The sequence below is a fragment of the Dendrobates tinctorius genome, unplaced genomic scaffold, assembly GCF_039654945.1.
Source record: "Dendrobates tinctorius isolate UK_male_01 unplaced genomic scaffold, ASM3965494v1 ptg000147l, whole genome shotgun sequence".
Taxonomy (NCBI): domain Eukaryota; kingdom Metazoa; phylum Chordata; class Amphibia; order Anura; family Dendrobatidae; genus Dendrobates; species Dendrobates tinctorius.
This window is the reverse complement of record NW_027361814.1, coordinates 14,103,762-14,125,880: the sequence shown is the minus strand read 5'-3', so window position 1 is coordinate 14,125,880 and position 22,119 is coordinate 14,103,762. Positions and strand designations below refer to the sequence as shown.

At 42.9% G+C, this 22,119-nt stretch overlaps 1 protein-coding gene across 2 annotated transcripts in view; it reads left to right on the top strand.

Annotated features, from left to right (window-relative positions):
* The window catches only part of LOC141049743 (alpha-2-macroglobulin-like), a 434,279-nt gene that overhangs the window by 285,221 nt on the left and 126,939 nt on the right, over positions 1 to 22,119 (top strand). Inside the window, exons 1-14 of one of the 2 annotated variants that reach the window (XM_073546468.1) lie at positions 8,471 to 8,616; positions 10,997 to 11,180; positions 11,702 to 11,861; positions 12,650 to 12,702; positions 12,939 to 12,959; positions 13,268 to 13,421; positions 13,504 to 13,588; positions 13,843 to 13,954; positions 15,592 to 15,706; positions 17,376 to 17,485; positions 17,562 to 17,720; positions 17,875 to 18,102; positions 20,018 to 20,084; positions 21,348 to 21,493. In XM_073546468.1, the coding sequence (XP_073402569.1) occupies positions 8,534 to 8,616; positions 10,997 to 11,180; positions 11,702 to 11,861; positions 12,650 to 12,702; positions 12,939 to 12,959; positions 13,268 to 13,421; positions 13,504 to 13,588; positions 13,843 to 13,954; positions 15,592 to 15,706; positions 17,376 to 17,485; positions 17,562 to 17,720; positions 17,875 to 18,102; positions 20,018 to 20,084; positions 21,348 to 21,493 (1,677 nt within the window). In that variant the 5' untranslated portion in view covers positions 8,471 to 8,533. Of the gene's footprint in view, positions 1 to 8,470; positions 8,617 to 10,996; positions 11,181 to 11,701; positions 11,862 to 12,649; positions 12,703 to 12,938; positions 12,960 to 13,267; positions 13,422 to 13,503; positions 13,589 to 13,842; positions 13,955 to 15,591; positions 15,707 to 17,375; positions 17,486 to 17,561; positions 17,721 to 17,874; positions 18,103 to 20,017; positions 20,085 to 21,347; positions 21,494 to 22,119 lie in introns of those variants that run through there. The other variant, XM_073546469.1, reaches the window with a different exon arrangement.

Here is a 22,119-nt window from a genome sequence, read left to right as displayed (position 1 = left end):
AAGTGATTGACAGGTTGGTCATACTCGTCAAACATAGTGTTTGACAAGTGTGACCAGGTTTTTACTATTGAGGCTGCCTATGCGGCCTCAATAGTAAAAGATAGAATGTTAAAATGCTAAAAAAAAATAAAAAAAATCGGGGTATATTTACCTTCCGGCGTCCCGCGCTGCCATCCCGGGCCACAGCGTTCCCAGTAATGCCTTGCGAGACCTGTGATGACGTAGTCTCGCGTTGCTATAGTGATCTCACGAGACCGCTAGAGTCACGCGAGACTACGTCATCACTGGACCGTGCCGCAAGGCATTACTGGGAACGCTTAGGCCGGGAATGCAGCGCGGGACGCCGGAAGGTAAATATACCCCGATTTTTTATTTTTTATACTTTTTTTTACAGGGGTATGGTACCCAGGGCCTGGAGGACAGTCTCCTCTCCTCCACACCGTGGGTACCAACCGCACATGAGACGCTTAACTTCACGCATGGTTGGCATAGCCACATGCGGGAAGTAAGCGATTCTCATGCATTCCTATGGGTGCCGAATCGCGGCAATTCTTTGCGATTCCGCACAAAAGAATGAGCATGCTGCGATTTTTTCCGCGATGCGATTCCACCGCGGAAAAAAGCGCAGCATTAGCACAGCATGTGCGTAATGCCATAGGAATGCATGGGGGGCGTTCTGTACACGATTTTTAAACATTTTCACTGCGTTTTCGCTCCAAAAATCGCGGCAAAAACGCTTAAAAATCGCTACGTGGGCACACAACCTCAGTCAGCAACAGTTTCATGTTCAGTGGATGCTTAAGCAGCAAAGGGTCCTATCAGCTCCAAGTCTCCCAAACAGCATGAGGAGAAATCCGTTGTCTTGCACAGATCCCAGGGCAATCTAGGGCTTAAGAGTAGAGTTGAGCGATACCGTCCGATACTTCAAAGTATCGGATCGGAATGGATCGGCCGATCTTAAAAAAAAGTATCGGTATCGCCGATTCCGATACCGGAAGTCCCATTCAAGTCTATGGGACTTCCGGTATCGGAATAAGAAAAACCCTGTTTTTGCCTTGTACAGCCTCTCTGGGGTCTGTACGGGCCTTTCGGGGGGCTGTTCCGGCCTGCCAGGGGGTCTGTGCAGGCTCCGGTGGTCTGTGCCGGCCTGCCGGGGGGCTGTGCAGGCTTCGGGGGTCTGTGCAGGCATCGTCCGATGGGACTACAAGTCCCATCGGGCGATGCCTGCTACCATGACAGTGATTGACACATTAGCCAATGATGGGACAGTAGTAGTCCCATCATCCGGCTAATGTGTTGAATGTAAAAAAAAAAAAAAAAAAATTACATGCTACATACATGCTACATACTACATACATGCTACATTCATACTACATATATACTACATGCAACATACATACTACATATATACTACATGCATGCAACATGCATACTACATATATACTACATGCTACATACATACTACATATATACTACATACATACTACATACAATACATTCATACAATACATACATAGACATACAGTACATATAACATAGAGTAACATACTTACCAATACTTGTCACATTGTTCCCCGAAGCCATTGTCTTTTACGGAATAAATATTAACATAACAAACCACAAAAATACTCACCCACGATCCGAAGCAGTCCACGAGTGTGTCCCACGACGATCTTGGTTAGAGAACTGCAGCATCAGCTGATGCTGCCGTTCTCTACGGGCTGCAGTAACCCAATGACGGAAGGTAGGTATCCTTCCGCACTGTATTCCTCCGCCACTTAAAAAAAAAAAAAGTCCCTAGTCTCACTTTATGCCATTGCTGTGTGGGCGCCAGTTCTGCATCGGCCTGATGTCAATAAGCCTTTCATTTTGGAGGTGGATGCCTCTTCCGTTGGTGTTGGGCAGTCCTGTATCAAAAGGATGCTCAAGGTCGGAAACATCTGTGTTTCTTTTTCTCTAAGACCTTTTCACCAGCAGAGAGGAATTATTGCATTGGGGACAGGGAACTGCTCGCCATGAAATTGGCTTTTTCGGAGTGGAGACATCTCCTGGAGGGAGCTCGTCATCCCTTTAAGGTTTTTTTTTATGGACCATAAGAATTTCTTATACCTTCAGACTGCCCAATGGCTGAATTCTTGCCAGGGCAGGTGGTCCTTATTCTTCTCCCGGTTCAATTTTACCATCCATTTTTTTGTCTGGGGAGAGGAATTTACGTGCCGATGCCCTGTCTTGTTTAGTAGTCTCATCTGAGAATGGGGACGAGCCATGTCTAATAGTCCCTTCGGAGAGCCTTTGATCGGTGGCACCAGTTTCTCTAGAGCAGGTACCTCCGGGCAAATCTTTTGTACCACCTAATCTGCAGTCGGATGTTCTCTCGTGGGCACACACCTCTAAATTGGGTGGTCATTTTGTCATCAAAAGGACCACTGAACTTCTAAAGAGGTCTTATTAGTGGCCTAGGATGATGCGAGATGTGAACGATTAGGTGCAAGCCTGTGTCTCGTGTGTCAGGAATTGGCCTTCCAGGCAGAGACCCGCAGGCTTCCTCTATCCCTTGCCTGTGGCAAATAGGCCCTTGGAGATGGTTGGGATGGACTTTATAGTAGATCTGCCAAAGTCTCATAATAATAAGGTCATTTGGGTCATCACCAATCATTTTTCCAAAATGGTACACCTGGTTCCTCTTCCTCGTATACCAACTGCACGGGCTCTGGCGTTATTGTTTATTAAGCATGTATTCCGTCTTCATGTGATCCCTGACAAGCTTGTCAGTGACCAGGGTCCTAAGTTCGCATTTCGTTTCTGGAGGAAGCTTTGTCGCCTGCTCAGTATAGAGCTCAATTTGTCTTCCGCATATCATCTTGAGACGAATGGGCTGGTGGAGAGGATCAATCAGACTCTGGTCATTTATCTAAGGCATTTTGTGTTCGCCAGGCATGACAACTGGTCATCCCTGCTGCAATGGGTAGAATTTGCTTTAAACAATGCCATCTCAGATTCCACGGAGCAGACTCCATTTCTCCGGAACTACGGTCAGCATCCGCGTGTCCTTGTGCCCATGCCCGTGTCGTCATCCGACCTGAGGGTGGTGGACTGGGCAGTAGAGGCTCGTGACATCTGGGACCGCACGCAGGATGCAATTAGAGTGTCAAAGGAGAGAATGAGGGCTTCCACCGACGTGAATCGGCGACCTTCTCCAGCCTTCACCCCGGGGGATTTAGTGTGGCTGTCAGCTCATAACATCAAGCTTTGTGTAAAGTCCACTAAATTTGCTTAGGTCCTTTCATGGTTCTTGAGCATGTGAATCCTTTAGTTTATCGCCTCAGTCTTCCACTGCACTTGAATATCACCGACACTTTTCATGTGTCTCTTTTAAAACCCGTGTATATGGCCCTGCTTTCTGGGACTCCTGCTGGGGTTTCGAATACGTCCGTGATGATTTTGAGGTCAATGCTATTATCGGGTCCAAGGTGGTGCGTGGTAAAAAAAATTTGGGGGGTTGACTGGAAGGGTCATGGACTTGGGAACCTATTGAGCACATTCGTGCCTCTCAGCTTATTGCGGCCTTTGAGCGTGGTGAACGTCACCGGGGTGATGCTATCAGGGGGGTAATGTTAGGTGTTGGGATTCTACCACTACGCGGGATAGATTCCAAGCATTATCTAGTACTGTGGTCTCTCATTCAGGTACGGCTGCTGCGGTTGCTGCATAGCACAGACGTCAGTCCCAGCATCTTGCTCAGTCTCGTGGTATATATTTAGTTACTGCTGGCTCTCTAGCCAAGTCTATGGTAAATAGTGATATACAGGTGCATCCTTGTGTAGGGGAGGTGGACTGACGTACGGACCTGTCTGCAGCAGGAAGGGTTACTGTACAATAAGCTGGACATGGACTGCTGTATAGGAAGGTGGGAGACAGCTAGTTAGAGGGGAAGGATGTTGTAGTACAGGGTTTTTGCCACTAGGGGGAGACCAAGGACAGCAGAAATGAAGGAAGGTGTAGTACTGCAGTTTGGCCACAAGATGGGAGTAGAGAGCTGTGAGAAAAGGACTTAAGATCAGCTTATGGCTACGAAAACGCACAGTCATGGGGGGCGGGGTTACAGGAACTCTAGAGGGGAATTCCAAGAGAGAGAGAGGATATACATAGAAGGCAGATAGTTCTAGAAGGGTCAGTCCAGAGAGGGGAGCTCAGAAGAGGAGACTAAAAGAAGAGACAGGAGAGGCTCCAGGAAGGACTGCTGAGGAAGACGGTCAGGGGGGTGACTCTGACAAGAGAAGCCGCAGACAGAGAAAGAGCCTGGGGGGTACCACAAGACGGAGGGACTCAGGCAGGCGAAGCGCTGTGGTGGTAGGCCTAGGGCAGCCACAGTGAAAAAGCCACGAGGGACATCATAGAGGAGAGGAGGCAAGTGAAGGTACCCGGGCCTGTGTGCGGAGATGAGCAGCTGCTGTGTGGGGCTGCGAGTTTGTCATGCAGCTGCTGTGTGGTGCTGCGGGTCGTGAGAGTACAACCAATAAAGAGAACCTGTTGGACGCACCTTGGACTCTGTCTCAAGTCTGTTCGCTGCGATGAAAGGGGTCACCCCCCAGTTGGCTCACCTACCTACATTTGGCGTAGTCGGCAGGATCATTGCCGCAAATACATCATCTTCTGCGGTAAGCCTGCACCGAAGTACCAAAGGACCCCAAGCTGTACGGGTTGAAGATTTGTCCCTGTGGATTACAAACCTGGGCTGTGTTCTGGATTGCTGGTTTCCGTCAGGGGGATTCGGAGCAGAAAACGGCCTTAGCAAAATGGCTGTGGCATTTCAGCACCAAAAAGAAGCACAGGAGTTTGCAGCTACATTGGACAATCTGGGACTATGTCGCACCTGCCCCTGGGGGGAGCGGTGTACAGCTGGAGATAACTGTCGTTTCATGCTGAACCCTGGGAGATGGGTGGAGAGGCCAACTAACGCCCCACCCAAGAGCGGGAGTGGCCCAAGTGAAGAGGCTGGGTGCGGCTGCTTGGTGCCATTGAGCTTCTGGAACTCGGACGAGATGCAATGCTGCAGCTGCCATGGCCTCGGACGCCTGGAATGGAAGTGGCATCAGGAGATCGAGTCCCGTCGGGAGACCTGCCCCTGGGAGCCACTCTCAGTACCCCGGACCCTGCTTGAACAGCCACTGGAGGAATCTTCACGGGTTCTCCCTGCGGAACCATCGGGCCTGGAGGCTGGCCCTGCTGGACAGCAGGGTGAAGATCAATGGCTGCTGAAGGAGCTGCGGGACAGCCTGCCGGGAGCCGCGGCACCGGGGAAGGTGAGCGTTCCCAGCCGGCGGCACCGCAGGCAGATCCCGCCCCCACACCCTATGCACAAGACAGGCCCCAGGGCCCTGACACCAGCCCTCGGCCTCCCCGCTCGACCTCCCACCCGACCTCCCGCCCGACCTCCCGCTCTCCAGCGACCCCGGCCCCAGATGACTTCGTGGCTCCTGTCAATGATCCTGAGCCGTCCCGCCCGGTGGCACCTCGTCCCATGTCGCTGGCACGGAACGACCTGCGGCCGCCCTTGCCACGCTCCATCTTCCGGCAGTGGCCTATCCACCGGGGCCTGCTGCCACTTCAGCCCCGCCCCAAATCGCCGCAGCCTACTCACCGGCATCCGGGGCCACTGCTGCTCCATCCGCGGCCTTGGCTGCGGCCTACTTGTTGGTGCCCGCGACCACCTTGGTCCCGGCTGCGGCCTACCCGCCAACGCCTGTGGAGGCCTCTGCCCCGTCCGTGACTCCGGTTGCAGCCTGCTCCCCGGTGCCTGCGGCCGCCTCTGCCCCGCTCTCGACTCCGATCGCGGCCCACCCGCTGGACTCTGTGGCCTACACCGGACCCTCCGCTTGGGTTGCAGAGGTCATTGAGCAGAAGAAGGCCAAAGAGCGGGAGATCTGGGCGCTGCTCCACGAAAAAGATGAAGGACTCCTGGGTCTCGGACATCAGGGACACTCGGGGCCCAGAGACACTTCAAGCATCCCGGAGGCTCCACGGCTGTGGAGTTCCTTGCTTCCGGCAGAACATCAGCCATCAGGAGGTGGCCCGGAGTATCCTTAAAAAAATGGACTACTGGGACTGCTGTGCAATGTTGCGCAGCATGGGGACTGTTCCGCGTCCCCTCAGGGTGAAATACCCTACTCTTGATGCAGCGGGGATGTATGGGAGTGCTCTCCTTAAAGGAAGGGGGCGCACCGTTGTTTATACAAAGAAAAAAGTGTTTTAGACAATGTTTGCAATGTTGCATAATGGTGCTGATAGATAGAGATATAGATATAATGAGAAAGAAAGAGTGAATAGTTTTATACCCAGAGTAGTTCTTTAGTAACTAGGTAATGGAACTGATGAATTGTTTAAGTGTAGGATGATAATTAATGTAGAATGTTGCAAGGAATTGGGTAAATGTTGTACCCATCCAAAGTAGTGTAAGTTGACACTGTGTACTGTATAATATGTATAATTGTTTTTGAAATGTTATTTGCATCAAAAAATAGTGATATACAGGTGCAGCCTTGTGTAGGGGAGGTGGACTGACGTACGGACCTGTCTGCAGCAGGAAGGGTTACTGTACAATATGCTGGACATGGACTGCTGTATAGGAAGGTGGGAGACAGCTAGTTAGAGGGGAAGGATGTTGTAGTACAGGGTTTTTGCCACTAGGGGGAGACCAAGGACAGCAGAAATGAAGGAAGGTGTAGTACTGCAGTTTGGCCACAAGATGGGAGTAGAGAGCTGTGAGAAAAGGACTTAAGATCAGCTTATGGCTATGAAAACGCACAGTCATGGGGGGCGAGGTTACAGGAACTCTAGAAGGGAATTCCCAGAGAGAGGGGATATATATAGAAGGCAGAGAGTTCTAGAAGGGTCAGTCCAGTTAGGGGAGCTCAGAAGAGGAGACTAAAGGAAGAGACAGGAAAAGCTCCAGGAAGGACTGCTGAGGAAGACGGTCAGGGGGGTGACTGACAGGAGAAGCCGCAGACAGAGAGAGAGCCTGGGGGGGTACCACAAGACGGACGGACTCAGGCAGGCGAAGCACTGTGGTGGTAGGCCTTGGGCAGCCACAGTGAAAGAGCCACGAGGGACATCATAGCGGAGAGGAGGCAAGTGAAGGTACCCGGGCCTGTGTGCAGGGATGAGCAGCTGCTGTCTGGGGCTGCGAGTTTGTCATGCAGCTGCTGTGTGGTGCTGTGGGTCGTAAGAGTACGACCAATAAAGAAGAACTGTTGGACGCACCTTGGACTCTGTCTCAAGTCTGTTAGCGACGAAGAAAGGGGTCACCCCCCAGTTGGCTCACATACCTACATTTGCGCTCTTGAGTCTAAAGATCCAACATCATATTACTACGCATGTCCGTGATGTGGCATCTTCTTATTGGTGGTCAGACATTAGCTGCTGTGGTGATGTGGCAGCCCTGGATTGGCCCGCGAGTGACTCCTCAACCGACTGAGCATGAGTGTTTTGGGTCGCATATAAAAGGCTTTCGGCAGCAAACGCGGGCGTACCAGTGTCATTTATGTTTGGTGTGTGTTTTGGGGGTTAATCTACCACTACACGTTTGGGTGTGTCGCTTTATGAGTGTACACGTTGGTAGGCAGGTTCCACACTTAAGCGGCTTCGTACCCATGGCTTAACTCCCGAGTCTTTAGTCTGCTACATGCTTAGGGTACCGGTCAGGCATAGGTTCAGTAGTATCAGGACTGGGGTAACTTGCCGCTTGGCTTAGCATCTGTTTTGCTCGTCTGTGCGGTTAGCACAGTTCAGTTACAGAGCAAGCTCAACCCTTATGCTATACTTCTCTATAAAGGCAACAGGGTATTGTACCTAGCATCATAAGAGTTCTTTCTATCGGCTCAGCATCTGCTTCACTCGTGTGTGTGGTTGGCACAGTTTAGTTGCAGATCTAGCTCAATTTACGTGCTAACTTCCCTGTGACGTTAACAATGTATAGTACTTAGTATACTTTGAGCAGTACCTCTCTGTGAAGTAACAGAGCTTAGATTTTATTTAGTGCAATCCGCCAACCCTAACACGATCAGAAATCTTGGACGGTGATTTCACTTTACAGGACGTTTTAAATATTGTTTCTAAAAAGTATTTTTTTAATAGATAGAACATTTTTCATCCATAAAAATTAATTTACTTAAATAAAAATATTTATATGTTTACGAAATTGGAAATTCCTTAATGAACTCCCTGTAAATGAAGGTTGCATGTCTTTATTACTAATTGAAACATTATATGTATAAAGACTCCTACATACGACATTCTCTTAGGGTTAATCAGTTCATATCTGGGTCCATTTTGTGTTTTATTAATGAGAAATATGTTCAAAAGCCTTTATCTGACAAGTCAGTGCTTAACAAATATTTGATATGCAAAGTTCCTGTGCAATGTCCATGGTGTGCATACAACTACAAGTTTATCCAGGGGTGTAAATATTGCTTAACATGCTGAAGTCACTGTCCTGTTCTGTAAAGATTATATCTCACTCACAGAAGTCACTGCCATGTTCACTTGCAGAATGGGCCAAGGGATTTTCTGTGTGTGGTTGGTTGTATTACAAACCTTGGCAACACTAGAAGCAAAACTGTAAGTATAGAATAAATATTTTACCTTATATTTAAAAAGCGTTATATATTTATATATTGTACTATACTGTAGTGTGGATAAGACACCTCTTGCACCTTTTTGCAGTAAATTTTAAAAAGCAAAAAGGTTATACTGAATACATGCCCTGTTCTGCACTGGCTATCCAGGGGATCGCCTGACAATTTTATGTCAAGCAATCTCTGTGGCCAAACAGCACTGGCTTTACTTTCCCCTGATTCACAAATCCAGACATCTGGAGGAAGTGAAAGATGCGGCGGCTCTCTGACATCCCTCTGATCTTTGATTTGTCCAAAGGAGGGGAGAGTGAAACTAGTTCTGATTGGCTGCAGAGATTGTCTAATATAATGTCACGCATTTCACGAGAAAGCTTGTACTGACACCACTGGAATGGCGGCGCCACCGGAAGTGAGTGTAGATGTTATTATTTTACTGGGGGGAAACATAGGGATTGAATAGGGGTTGTCTGAGTAGTGGACACCTCCTATAAGTTCCTGTCCCTGTCCTGTGTCCTTTCTCATAACAATTTTTTATAAGTCCTTGTCTTGTGTCCTCTCTTCCCACAATTCATAACAAGTTCCTGTCCTGTGTTTTGTTCCTCCCACCCACCATTTAATCACAAATTGAAAGTTCCTTTTGTGCTTTGGGGTCTGGAGAAACCCTAGATCATAATAAGTGTGAGATGTAGAAAAAAAACAACTAATACCTCACTGCTTACTTCCACTGCTCACTTTTCCCCATACGGTTCTCAGCGTCGCTCGCTGTAAAACTCGAGAATCTTCACGCCAGGCTGGGACTTCCAACTGCACTTAGGTAGGGATGTCTCAGGCCTCGTCAGGGCCAGAAATCCCAGTCCAGAGAATGCTTCTAAGGTTGTGGCACACTTCTAGCCATGATTAGGCCCAGGATGTCCCTGTGCATGCTTTGTCACAACTTGAAGTCCCAGACTAGCATGCATGAAAAGGTCGAGATTTCAGCACGCAGCGGCGAGAATCGTATGGGCAGAGGAGTCGTCCTGAAAGATGTGCTATGAGTTAGTAGTTTTTTTTTGCTTTTTTTAACCTTTTTCAGGTCCTCTACAGCTCAGTACAATGGAATGCAATTCCACTTAAATAAATTCATTCATCCAACCCTAGTCATAAATGTCTTAAGTAAGGCAAACTCATTTATAATATGCATTGGTCTTCTTTTATTAGAATGGAAAATGTACACAATTAATTGAATAAAAAAAGTTTCAATTTGTTGGGAAAACAAATTCATTAGCTTGCAACATTTGATAAATTGATTACAATATGCTAAAAAAGAGAGTGGAAAGCACCTCCAAAAATCATACATTGATCTAACGCCGCTAAGCAAAATTATATATAAATGAACATGAGTTTCTTAGTTTAATATTCTGATCAGACGGTATGAAGCCCATCGCCACGTCACAGCGAACCTCTCAGTGGGTCGTAACTTCTATTGCCTTAAAGGAGCATCATCATTTGCTAACCCCTGCCTCAGTGACAATAAACCAGCAGAGCGTATGACCTTGTGCCTCATAGCGCCCATGCTGCAAGACTGAGTCCTCATGACTCCGGACCACACTGCCGAACCAGCACAAAACCACAGTAACAAAGGCCGACACACAGCACCCACTCCAAATGAAAGGAGCATTGAAACTCACTTTCCTCAAGTTCTCAAATGAAAGCAAAAATATCTCAGAGTGGCCGGTTACCGATGTAAGATGCTCGCTCACACCGATAGCAGCCTCTATACTATACAACCTGTTTGCAGCTTTGAGAAGTTGACCAGATTGCTGGATCTGACCAGCCTCATTGCCAATACACTTCTCACATGCTACAGATGTAGAGCTGTCTGTGCTAGCAGCCAGCGACAGTGCATAGTTTGGAGTAATGGTGTGACTATGCTGGGGGTCAAAACTGTCACTTTTCAGGAGCGCACTGCCACTTGCAAAGCAGGAAGTCTTGGGTCGGGAGCGATGCGCACCTGAAGAACCCCTTTAACTTCTTGCAATACTGATACTTTATGGTCGTATTGCATACCTGCTGAAAACAGGTGGATGAGATGCAATGAGAGAGCGGTATAAAAAAGGCCAAGGAAAAGTGGAATAATTGACCAATAAAATTTTCCTATACAATTTTCAAATGCTATTTATTAAAGTAAAAGAACGGTCAGCAGTTTTTATTGTTTTATTTGCAAGTTTTATACATCCCCCTAATGTTTCAGCTTCTCTGATGTATCCTATCAGCCATGACAGATGATACAGTCATTACCATGTGTCCTGTAGTAAAACTCTAACTTTGTCGCTGTTTCTTACTTACTCGTACTCTTTATAATGATATCCCATCTTCCTTGCCAGACACTATGCCGTCATCTTCCCATCAGAGTTACGTAGTCGGCAATCAGAAACCATCTGTCTACAAGTTGAGAATGCAAAAGGAGAGAGTAATGTGAAAATATCTCTGAACCTGGATAACAAGGACACCACGCTGGTAGAAAAGAAATTCCAACAAGACATCAAATTCTCCTGCCTCAGCTTCCAGGTAAAAAATAAAAAATAGTCCCTGGAGGCACACCTCAATGACTGAAAGCTGGCGGCTACAGGGAGGAAAAAAGTTAATTTTCCTCCCAGCAGCCAGACTTTCAGTAAGGCAGACAAAAAGCACTGCAACGCTATTAACCTACAGATTGACCCTTTATCTGCAGATTAATAGCATATGAGACATGGCAGGTTCCCATTAATCAACTTTTAATATTCAAAGAACAAAATCCCTCAAAGCTTTATTTCATAAGCATCTTGTGTGCCACAAACTAAACCATAGCTGGCATGGATTGTTGTTGTAACTTGCACAAGTTTCTGGCATAAATCCTTTGAGCAGTGGCAGTTAACCCACTTATAGGAGAGTGGAAAAGGGCAAAAAGTTGCAAAAGTTTGCTACTTTTTAATGTTACATTTGTGGGCATCATTCTTCATAAATTTTTCCTCATGTGTCCCCATAGTGTCATTGAAATTGAAGCATCGTCTTTAGATACATATTCAACACACTTCTGTTAATGTCTTTAGGTTCCCCCTTCTGAAGAAGATGCATCGGTCGGCACATTAACTCTCTCCATTCACAGCTCAGGGGAATTACAAACCAAAACCAGTAAGGTTCTGGTAAAGAAGCTGCACTCCAAAACTCTAGTCCAGACAGATAAAGCTGTGTATAAACCAGGACAAACCGGTAAGAAAAATTAAAGGGGTTCTCCACCATGTGTTAGGTTCATAGATTCTTTAGCTAATAGGAAAAGAACTGTTCGAGGGTGTAAAATTGGATATTTAACCAGTCCTTGGTATTAGGATATATTGCTTTTGTCAGTTATCAGTTGATGTCCAAGAGGTTTTATTTAGAATATGAATGTAAATTTGTAATTACAAAAACATCAGGCATAGAAACATCTATTTATATAATTGCCTTGTAATGTTTTAATTTCCTGTTCTGTCCAGATGTCACTGTATCCCAGAATTCCAAGCAGAGGAAGTTTACCGACCGCCATATTGGGACACCCAATTGAACTAGTAGAACATAGAGTCCTTGACAACTTTATAACCAATAGATTATTTTAATACCATTTGGGGGTCCCTGGGACTTTTACTGGGCTCAGAAATACTCATATGATTTCCTCTTCATACCCCCCTATACCACTCCTCTCCTTCCTTTTCTTTTGTGTCCACATTGCAGTTGTGTTGTACAGTTTTTTTTTTTTTGTTGATTATCATCTCCTCAGTTATTATAAAGTTTTGAAAACTATATTGGATTTGAAGGGCTAATATGAGTATATTTGACTAAATGAACCGTACTACTACAGCTATTATTGTTATCTTGCTTGGCAATGTGACTCACTTTTCCATTGTTTCTTGTACGTTTTTCAATTTTTTTTATTTAAAAACTCACTTACAATTTAGGTAATTAAAAAAAGTTTCTCTAGTAACTGTTTGTTTTTGTTTTTTTGCTTGTCTTTTTTAACTCAGTAAAATTTAGAATTCTGTCCCTTAATGAAGATTTCAAACCAGAAAACATTGTGGTAAGTCCAAATAAAAGTACGGTAAGTCATTTGCCTAATGTTGTACTTATAATTGCCCATACTGTTCCTCTATAAATCTACAATATTACATAGAATTTGCCAGAAAAAAATCTTGCCATCATTCCATTGTATATCATACAGAAGAACAATTAGCAGCAGTTTGTATTTAATACCTTCACTTTTAGAACTTGAGAACATTTTAAAAAAGGTTTTTTTTATTTATTTTTTTACTTTAGATTCCTGTGGTTGAAGTACAGGTAAGAAAATATCTGAACAAATAGTATTATTATAATTATTATATTTTAACTTATTATTATTATTTAAAATATAATAATAATAGTAATAGAAAATATAAGAATAGTTTTAAACATTAATTTATAAATAATAATCATAATAATAATAAAACTTCATATTGGATAAATAGTTGATATGGCTAAAAGCAGAAACATCTATCATTGCTTTCAAATTTGCTATTTTTTGTTGTTGTTGACTTTATAAAAAAAACAGTATAAGAAAGTTTAATCAATTGGTAATATGATATCCAGTCTGATCTTGTTCTCTTTAGGACCCAAAGAAAAACAGGATTAGTCAATGGTTAAATGTGACAATCAGTCAGGGGATTGCCGAGCTCTCCCTAGCTCTTTCTTCTGAGCCCATCCTGGGGGAATATTCCATCAGGATAAAAGACACATCTCATACCTTCACTGTAGAGGAATATGGTGAGAAAACCTTTTTTTTATTTCTAATATCTAAAATATGTTTTCTTATTCATTTTTAATTTACACCTATGATTTTTTTCAGTACTTCCAAGATTCGAGGTCAGCGTCGAGTTTCCCAAGGATGTTCTGTTTTCTAGTGATCAGTTTCAGGTTAAAATTTGTGGCAAGTGAGTTAAAAAAAATGTTTCCTCTATTTAAGTCAAGAACTCCAATTCTGTTAGACCTATTGCTCATACTTTTATAATTGACCGGTTAGTGACAACCACAGTTTCCAAAAGAAAGTATACCTTATACACATTTTTTTTACTTGTTTTTTCCTAAAGTGGCATTTTGATGTTTCTATATCAATTAACCTTTTTTTTGTCTTTACCGTGTGAATTATTTTTTGTCTATCATTAAATTGTATCTAATTTTCTCTTAGATACACATATGGGAAGCCAGTCCATGGGGATTTTACAGCTTCTGTTTGTTGTAAACATACTTCCTTCCATTGGTGGAGTGCCCCCGCTGAATGTGTTGATTTTACTGGAAAGGTGAGATCCCGTTGTCCAAACGTTACGATTGTGAAAAAGTATCAGATAACTGAAGAATTTCTATCTAAATCTGGTGTTAAATAATCTTCAATCGAGCTAGTTGATTGTCCTCGGTCTGTATACTCTATGAGGCCATAGGAATAGTCTAGTTTGCCCTCTGTAAGACTCGGTGCTACCATGTATCATATGGCTGCAGATTTCGATTGCGAGTATAATACCACTTTCTTTTACGCATTGGTTAGAATTAATTTCCATGTATCTGCAGAGTAATGTTTTTGTACATCATGATGCTGTCATCAAATATCTGTTCGGTTTAAAATATTTTCACAGATGAAACATCATATTAAATGGCATTTTAACAAATGTAATGGAAGAAAATATATAGGAATATTACTGAAAAGAACATTGAATAAAAATGCAAAACTATTTTGTGCAGATTTCATGGTGCATTGAGCCAAAGGATAGAGAAAACAGATTCCTCACATGGACATGTCCACATTACACCTACTGGAGCTTTCATGACCTCCTATTCTAAATCTATAAGCATTAATACAAAGTTGGTGTCCCCTCTCCCTCTGCCTTATGGAGCTATAAAAACTTTCTCTCTTTTGTGATGTCTTTGGGAATTTTTGCCAATTCGTCCAGGAGACCATTTGCAATTTGTGAGGCAAGACATTGATGTTGGTCGAGAGTGCCTGGTTTGAAATATCTATTCTAGTTCATCTCTAAGGTGTACGGTAAGGTTGAGGTCAGTAATATAACATGAGCTAGACAAGTTCTTTCACCAAAACATGATGGTACGGGCCTAGCTTTGTGCACTTGGGCACATTAATGTTAGAAAGGAAACTGATCCCACGATGTTGGAAACTGCTATTGTCAAAAATGCCTTTGTATGCTGATGCATTAACATTTCCCTTCTCTGCGAATTCCACAGCATAACCCCTCCTCCACCAAACTTTACAGCTGGGACTACGCAGTCAGAAATAAAATATCCTCCTGTTATTTGCCAAACCTAGACTCACCCATCAGATGTCAGATTTAAAAAAATGTGATATTTCCCTCCCCAGAACAGTTTTCCAATGCTCTAGCCGTGGAGGCTTTACAACACTCCATCCAACACTTGGCATTTTGTTTGGTGATGCAAGGCTTTCATTAAATTATTCTGCCATGAATCATGCTATGAAGCATCCAGAGCACGGTGTTTTTGCTGATGGTAATACCGGAGTAGGTTTGAATTTACAACTATGAAGTCAGCAGAGCACTCGATGACCCCGCTCTGTAATTTTACAATGTCTCTACTTTGAGGCTGTTTTGCTGCGTTAGCTTCAACTTCTCAATAATATCACTCAAAGATGATGGGGAAGATTTAGAACGGAAGAAATGTCAGGAACTGACTTGTTATGCAGGTGGCTCCTATTACAGGACATCACTCGTATCAGTGAACAATTCTTGTATAAATGTTACTCCTCACCAAATATTCAGTTCAATACAACTAGTCATAGGCCCAATAGAAGCCCATTAAGCCCCCATGCATCGCTGATGACACGGCAGCTGTCTGGACTTTACTTAATTTTATCATTTGTTATAGCTACAGTAAATGAATAGTTTTTTGAATCTGAGTTGTTTCTTTCACACAGTTGGACATATCGGGTTGCCATACCATTGAGGTCAAGTCTTCGCTCATTAAGCTGAATGAAAGTCTCATTGGAAGTGAGCTGAAAGGTACTGCTTCTGTTACAGAGGAAGGAACTGGTAAGTCTGACTTATCTTAGACTGTAAAGTCTGTCTACACATAAGATGGCTGTCAGCCAAACAATGGTTTGAGTGATTGTTCGTCCGGCAGCCATCTTGACCAGCCCTTCCATATGTAGAAGTGCCTGTTCGGCCCAGAGTTCCTTTATTTTCTGCCAGCCACTGCCAGGCATGCTTGGCTGCAGGTTATCCCCAGGAAAATGAAAAATTTGGAAGTCCAATGACATGTTTGCTGGATTCTTGGTTCTCCTAACTTACATTTGTCCAAGTTCCTCATACACTTATAGACTATTAGCCAAACTTGTTGAAATGTACTGGTTCAGACAACATTAGATTACTGTGCAGTCATGAGCGAACGTGCTCGGATAACATACTATCCGAGCATGCTCGCGTGTTATCTGAGTATCTTCGGTGTGCTTAGATAATATCTTCACGTTCCTGCGGCTTCATATCCTGTTAGACAGCCTCAACACATGCCTGTTTGTTAGGCAATCCCCGCATGTGTTGTAAAACAAGCAGCCGCAGAGACTCAAACATAATATTAAAGGGCGCCCAAGATACTCTGATAATACCCGAGCATGCTAGGATAACATCTTATCCGAGCACGTTCGCTCATCACTACAACTGTGCATTTAGGCCTTCAACTACAGTATGTTATTACACTGCATGGAGGTCAAACTGCAATTTGATTTTATGCACTTAATAACTTTGTGTAGCTGCACAGTAGCTTGAGAAAAGCTATATGGGTGTGCATCACTTTGTAGTTGCACCTGGGCCCCGGTGTTTTTGGGATCCCCTCTTCTGCATAAAAAAGACACTTGAAATATAAATGTCACATGGTAGATGTCGATTAGTGATGAGCAAGTATACTCGTTGCTCGGGTTTTCCTGTTCATGCTCGGGTGTCCTCCAAGTATTTTGGCGTGCGCAAAGATTTTCTTTGTGTTGACGCAGCTGCATGATTTATGGCTGCTAGACAGCCTGAATACATGTGGGGATTCCCTAACAAACAGGCAATCCTCACATGTATTCAGCATGTCCAGCAGCCGCAAATCATGCAGCTACGTCGAAACAAACTAAATCTCCGCGCCACCCAAAATACTTGGAGGACACCCGAGCATGCTCGGGAAAACCTGAGCAACGAGTATATTCGCTCATCACTAATGTCGAGATGTTTTCCACTGGGGCCAAGAGCCTCCCATTTTTGTTTCTGACTATAGATTGGGCTTTAAAGCCTCCAACTAAACTTAGGAAAAAGAAACTCTGTTCTAAGTATGAACAACTTTGGAGAAAAAGCAAGAGGCAACAGAAAGTGGCAGGATGGTGGCCAGAGGTAGGGTTCTGGTGAGAAGATGTCCAGTTTATGTGGGATGGCTCTTTGAGGAAGTCCAATCTATCTGGTTTTGAGCTCGAATGAAATACAGTAGAAGGGGACCTCAGTTGTGTAGGGTCAAAGGGACATGACTGGTTCCCCATCACCATTATGCAGTGATAGTGGGTATGCCACAATTTTAAATGGGTGGTGCCAGATAGGATTAGGAGAACTAGAAACATTTCTTGTAGTTCTATTGGTTCTGTCTATAATAATGTTCAAAATAAATGTGACAACACAAATTGCTTTCTTATAAAACACTATAAGATGTTTTTCCAAATGTTCCCTCTTTATGTAGGAGTGGAGCTATCATCAACCGGTCAAATCAGCATAAGCAATGTCATCAAAAAAGTGTCTTTTATTAAAGCTCACAACAACTACAAGCGTGGAATACCATATAGAGGTTTGGTGAGTGATTTTGTCCTCATGTTCTAGGTTTCTAAAGTCAAACTCAGTTTTTACATATTATAATATCTTATTCCAGATTAGAGTGGAAGATAATGGAGGTGTTCCTCAACCAAATATTAAAGTTTCTCTGAGTCACAGACATGATTCGGCAGGCCAGACCTTAGTGACCAATGAGAATGGTGAAGCTTTGTTTATTTTGGACACAGCCAACTGGGAATACACCATAGACCTGACGGTATGAGTATTCATGTTCATGAGCTGTAGGTGTGATTGGTGAAACGTCTTCATAGATAACGTCTGTTGATGGCTAACATACTAAATATTGAAAACAGAAATGAGATTATACATTCTTCTTGTAAAAGACCATGAAATGCTTTTTTTTCCTTAAGGCTCAAATAGACGCAAAGAAGGAACTAAAGAGTTTTGATAGATATCAAACTAAGTTTCATGAAGCTTCACTACGTGTCATTCCCTTCTACTCTCGGAGCAAGAGCTACTTGAAACTCAGTTCACTGGATCATGTTCTCCCATGTGAGGGCCATCAAGATGTCCTTGTGGAATACATCATTAGCCGATCAGAACTGAATGAGGTCAAAAAGTTATCCCTGCATTACCTGGTGAGACATGTGGACTGTATGGTTCTAATAAAAAATATTTATAGGGGAATTAATGTGACTTTTCCAGTGCCCACTGTCATCAATTGACCATCTGAAACAAAAGATGCTGAGCAAAGTCCAAGGTTTACATATGAAGCTGCACAAAAACCTGTGCATAAATCCCCTATTAACAGGTTACTGTATATTATTTTAGAAACCAAGGATATCAACAGAGTATGCCTTAAATGTATAGTAGACGCAATAGGATCCAAATCTATTTCACGCACAATCAGGGAAAAGTGGTCATAATTACAATTCTTTTATTTGTAGATTCCAACCACCCCCAAATCCACTTCCACCACATCTCCAACTTATCCCATCCACCTCGCCACCACCACTTCCATCCACCTCTTCCACATCTAGCTGAAGATGCAAAATTGAAATAAGTAAACTTAATATTTGGTGCAAATTATGGTTTATCATATTGATAAATATGAGCAACATTTTTTTATCTTTATTCTTTCATAGGCCCTTTCATAATTTCAATTTATCTATTTGATAAATTAATCTTAAAAGTTGTGCTTAGTTATTTGTCCTAATAGAATTTGGTCTGATTAGTAAGTTTCTGTAAAAGCTTTTCAGTAGCTACTTCAAGTGACCACGCAATACTACTATACAGAGCTCATGTAATGTCTCACATGAATTATTTGTTCTCAAATAATGTTACTATACAGTAATATATAGTAGCATCAGTGAAAAATTTCATCATGGGCCCCCACCTCCATATTGGTCTGATGTATAGACCTTTCTGTAGCGTTTTAGATCTCATAAAGACACATACCATGTAATAATGCTGGCAACTCCCCGTAATAATGTCCCCCGTCCTGATTCAATTTCTGTTATAATGTCCCCCATCCTAGGCACCTTCCTTGTATAATGTAGTCCTTCCTGGTATAATGTCCCTCATCCTGGGCCCCTTCTTGATGTAATGTCCCGTGTCCTGAGCTCCTTACTGTAATATTGTTCCCTATTTTGATCCCTTCCTGTATTCATGGAACCAGTCTTGGTCCTATCCTATAACAATGTCTCCCAACCTGGGTCCCTTCCTGGTATAATGTCCGTCATTATATAATGATGTTCTCCATCCTGGTATAATGTCTCCCATCCTGTTCCCCTTCATGATATAATGACCCCCATGCTAGCACCCATCCAGGGCTACTTCCTGGTGTAATGTACTCCATCATGGGCCTTTCTTGGTATAATGCCCCCCAACCTGATATATTGTTCTCCACTGTAGGCCTCTTCCTTTTATAATGTAGCCAATCCTGGGCCCCTTCCTGGTATAGTGTACATTCTGCAGTTGTTTGCCAACACATGAAAAAAAGAAGAGATTATTCTTACCATCCTCTCCCATGATGTGCGCATCCTTTTTTATTGCCTGCAGCTGGCTTTGGTGTGCCAGCCATGGGCTGTGCATGGCAATGTCACTGCCATGAGCCCTGCTTGTGACAGGCACACTGACGTCAGCTGCCAGCCTCTGTGCCACAATCCACTCCAGCTAAATGTACAGTACGTCCTCGGATGCACATCCAACTGAAATATGCACTGGCGTCAGCGGGCCTCCCTCACACATGTTACGCCTTTGGTGTTAAGTAATTCTTAATGGTTTTAGGTTACTTCAAGGATTTCCTTATAAAGTAGGAACTTGAGCAATTGCGCATTTAGCTAACCATGGCAACCAAAATCCCAAAAGATTGGGAAAAATACAGGGGAAAAAGTAACACAATTAGCAAATTGGTGGTAGAGTTGTGCAAGGTAGTCAAATGACTAAGTGAATTTAGACATTAATTTGTTATTTCCCGCTTTGAAATAACCATGTTCTTTATTTTACTTATCATTATCATAATCCAATAAGTATTATTATATTTTTTTACAGTTGGTTTCCGAAGTTTCTATTAAAGATTCCGGGACTATGGAAATTCTAACTGAAGATAGTGATAAAAGTAAGACAAGCACCTAAAAGCACGTTTGTTGCTTTTTAGGGTTCACTCACACTGCCGTATAACACGGCCAAATGCTGATTTTATGTATTTTATTGTATAGCACTCCGTTCAGTGTTATATTATGGGGCTTTGCATACATGCAAAGAATCGGCAAGAGAAAACAATAGCAGCAAGTTGCGAATGCATCCAATAATTGGATTATATGCACCCATACAAGTCTATATCTCGAATGTAATCTTAGTGCAGTCCGACATTTGTGGAATGAGACAATGGAGAAGATGGAGAAATTAAGTTATCCATCTTCTCTGCAGTTGTGCTCAGATTTTCTCATAGGAGAGAATCAGATCACATTCAGATGACACTCGGATCAAAGCATAATCGGCAGTGTGAGTGTAACCGTAAAAGAAAGTCTGCAGCTTTTTTTTTATATATGCATTTTAGCATATTTTTTATGGCAAAAACAAAATCTAGAAATACAACTAATTTAGATCCATAAGTCATAGTATACTGAGATAATCACTAGATGTCACATATGTGCGTAACCTCCCATTTTCACATCACTTAAAAAGGATCTGTCACCAGATTTCTCAATGCAAACCGTGTGCACTATTACATAGTGAGGCTGAAGAAACGGCTTAGAAATTCCATTTCAGATCGGATCGGAAATCCTGATATTTAAGGGACTGAAACAGCAACAAAACATATTTACTAAACCCTGTTTATGGGGAAACCTTTTTTAAAAAACATTTTAGTTGATGTTTAATTTTAATCTGTGTCACTATCTAAACGCAAAATTGTGAAATATTGTAATTTTCACATTGGCGCGTACAGCATTCTAAATAAACTTTTTTTTTTTAGATTATACATCTAATATACAAAATTGATTTTCAAAATTGGTATACCAGTTTCACCAGGTCCACAAATAGATCCTGTTTAAGGACATGCCTCATTCAAGCCTTAAACCATTTTTTTCCCCGCTTACACATCACAGCTTTCCAAAAATGTTCTATTTTTCCTTCAAAGTAACCATTTTACATGTTACACTTTTTGTGGGATAAGTTGTCATTTTTACTTCCACTATTTAGGGGGCAAATTTAACTAATTTTGCAATTCTGCAGTGTTCACTGTGCAAAAATAAACATGCTGATCAGTAGCACAGCTTATAATAAACTAAACTCCGCAATGAGCAATAAGTAGGATGACTTTTTTATTCAGATAAAAGTAATAACAATTGTTTGTAATTTTTTTTTTTTTTTTTTACAGATATCCAAGGAAAAGTCACCTTGAACCTCCCTATAGGTGCAGGCAATTCTAAGATTGTCTATGTACTCATTTACATTTTGCTGCCTAATGGAGAAATGTTGGCCGATGCTGCAAAATTTGACGTACTTCAATGTTTCAAGAATAAAGTAAGGTGTTTTTTTTTTCATTTCTTCACATACACAACATCTGATGAATACCTGATGAGTCAATGACTATTCAACATATTTATTAATGATGAAATAAAAGATTGGATTAATAGTGTTGCTTCTAATTTTGCAGACGTCATTTACTAGATAGAATAGTGCAGTCTATGAAAGATGTATACAAGTGACATGTTGATTTTGACAAACAGAGTGTTTGGGCATCCAAGTGGCAGATGACGTGGAGAAGTGTAAAGCTATGCATTTGAGCACTAATAACACGAAGACACCATTTGTTATAGGACTCATACTCACTTGCGAGAGACTTGATTCTGGTGCGAGTCTCATGAAAAACTGGCACTGCCGCCGGCACTGGGACCGGAGCGTGCTGCGGCATAGAAATGCATGTAGCCGCACACTCCAGTCCGAGTGCCGGCGGCAATGCCAGGTTTTCATGCGAGAGACTCGCACCAGAATCGTGCGAGTCTCTCACAAGTGAGTATGAGCCCTTAGGAGGAGTAAAACTAGGTGAGTCACTTGTAGAGAAGGATCTGGGTGCACTTGTAGATCATAGACTAAATAACAGCATGCAATGTCAATCCAGGGGCAGACATACTATTGTTGCAACCTGT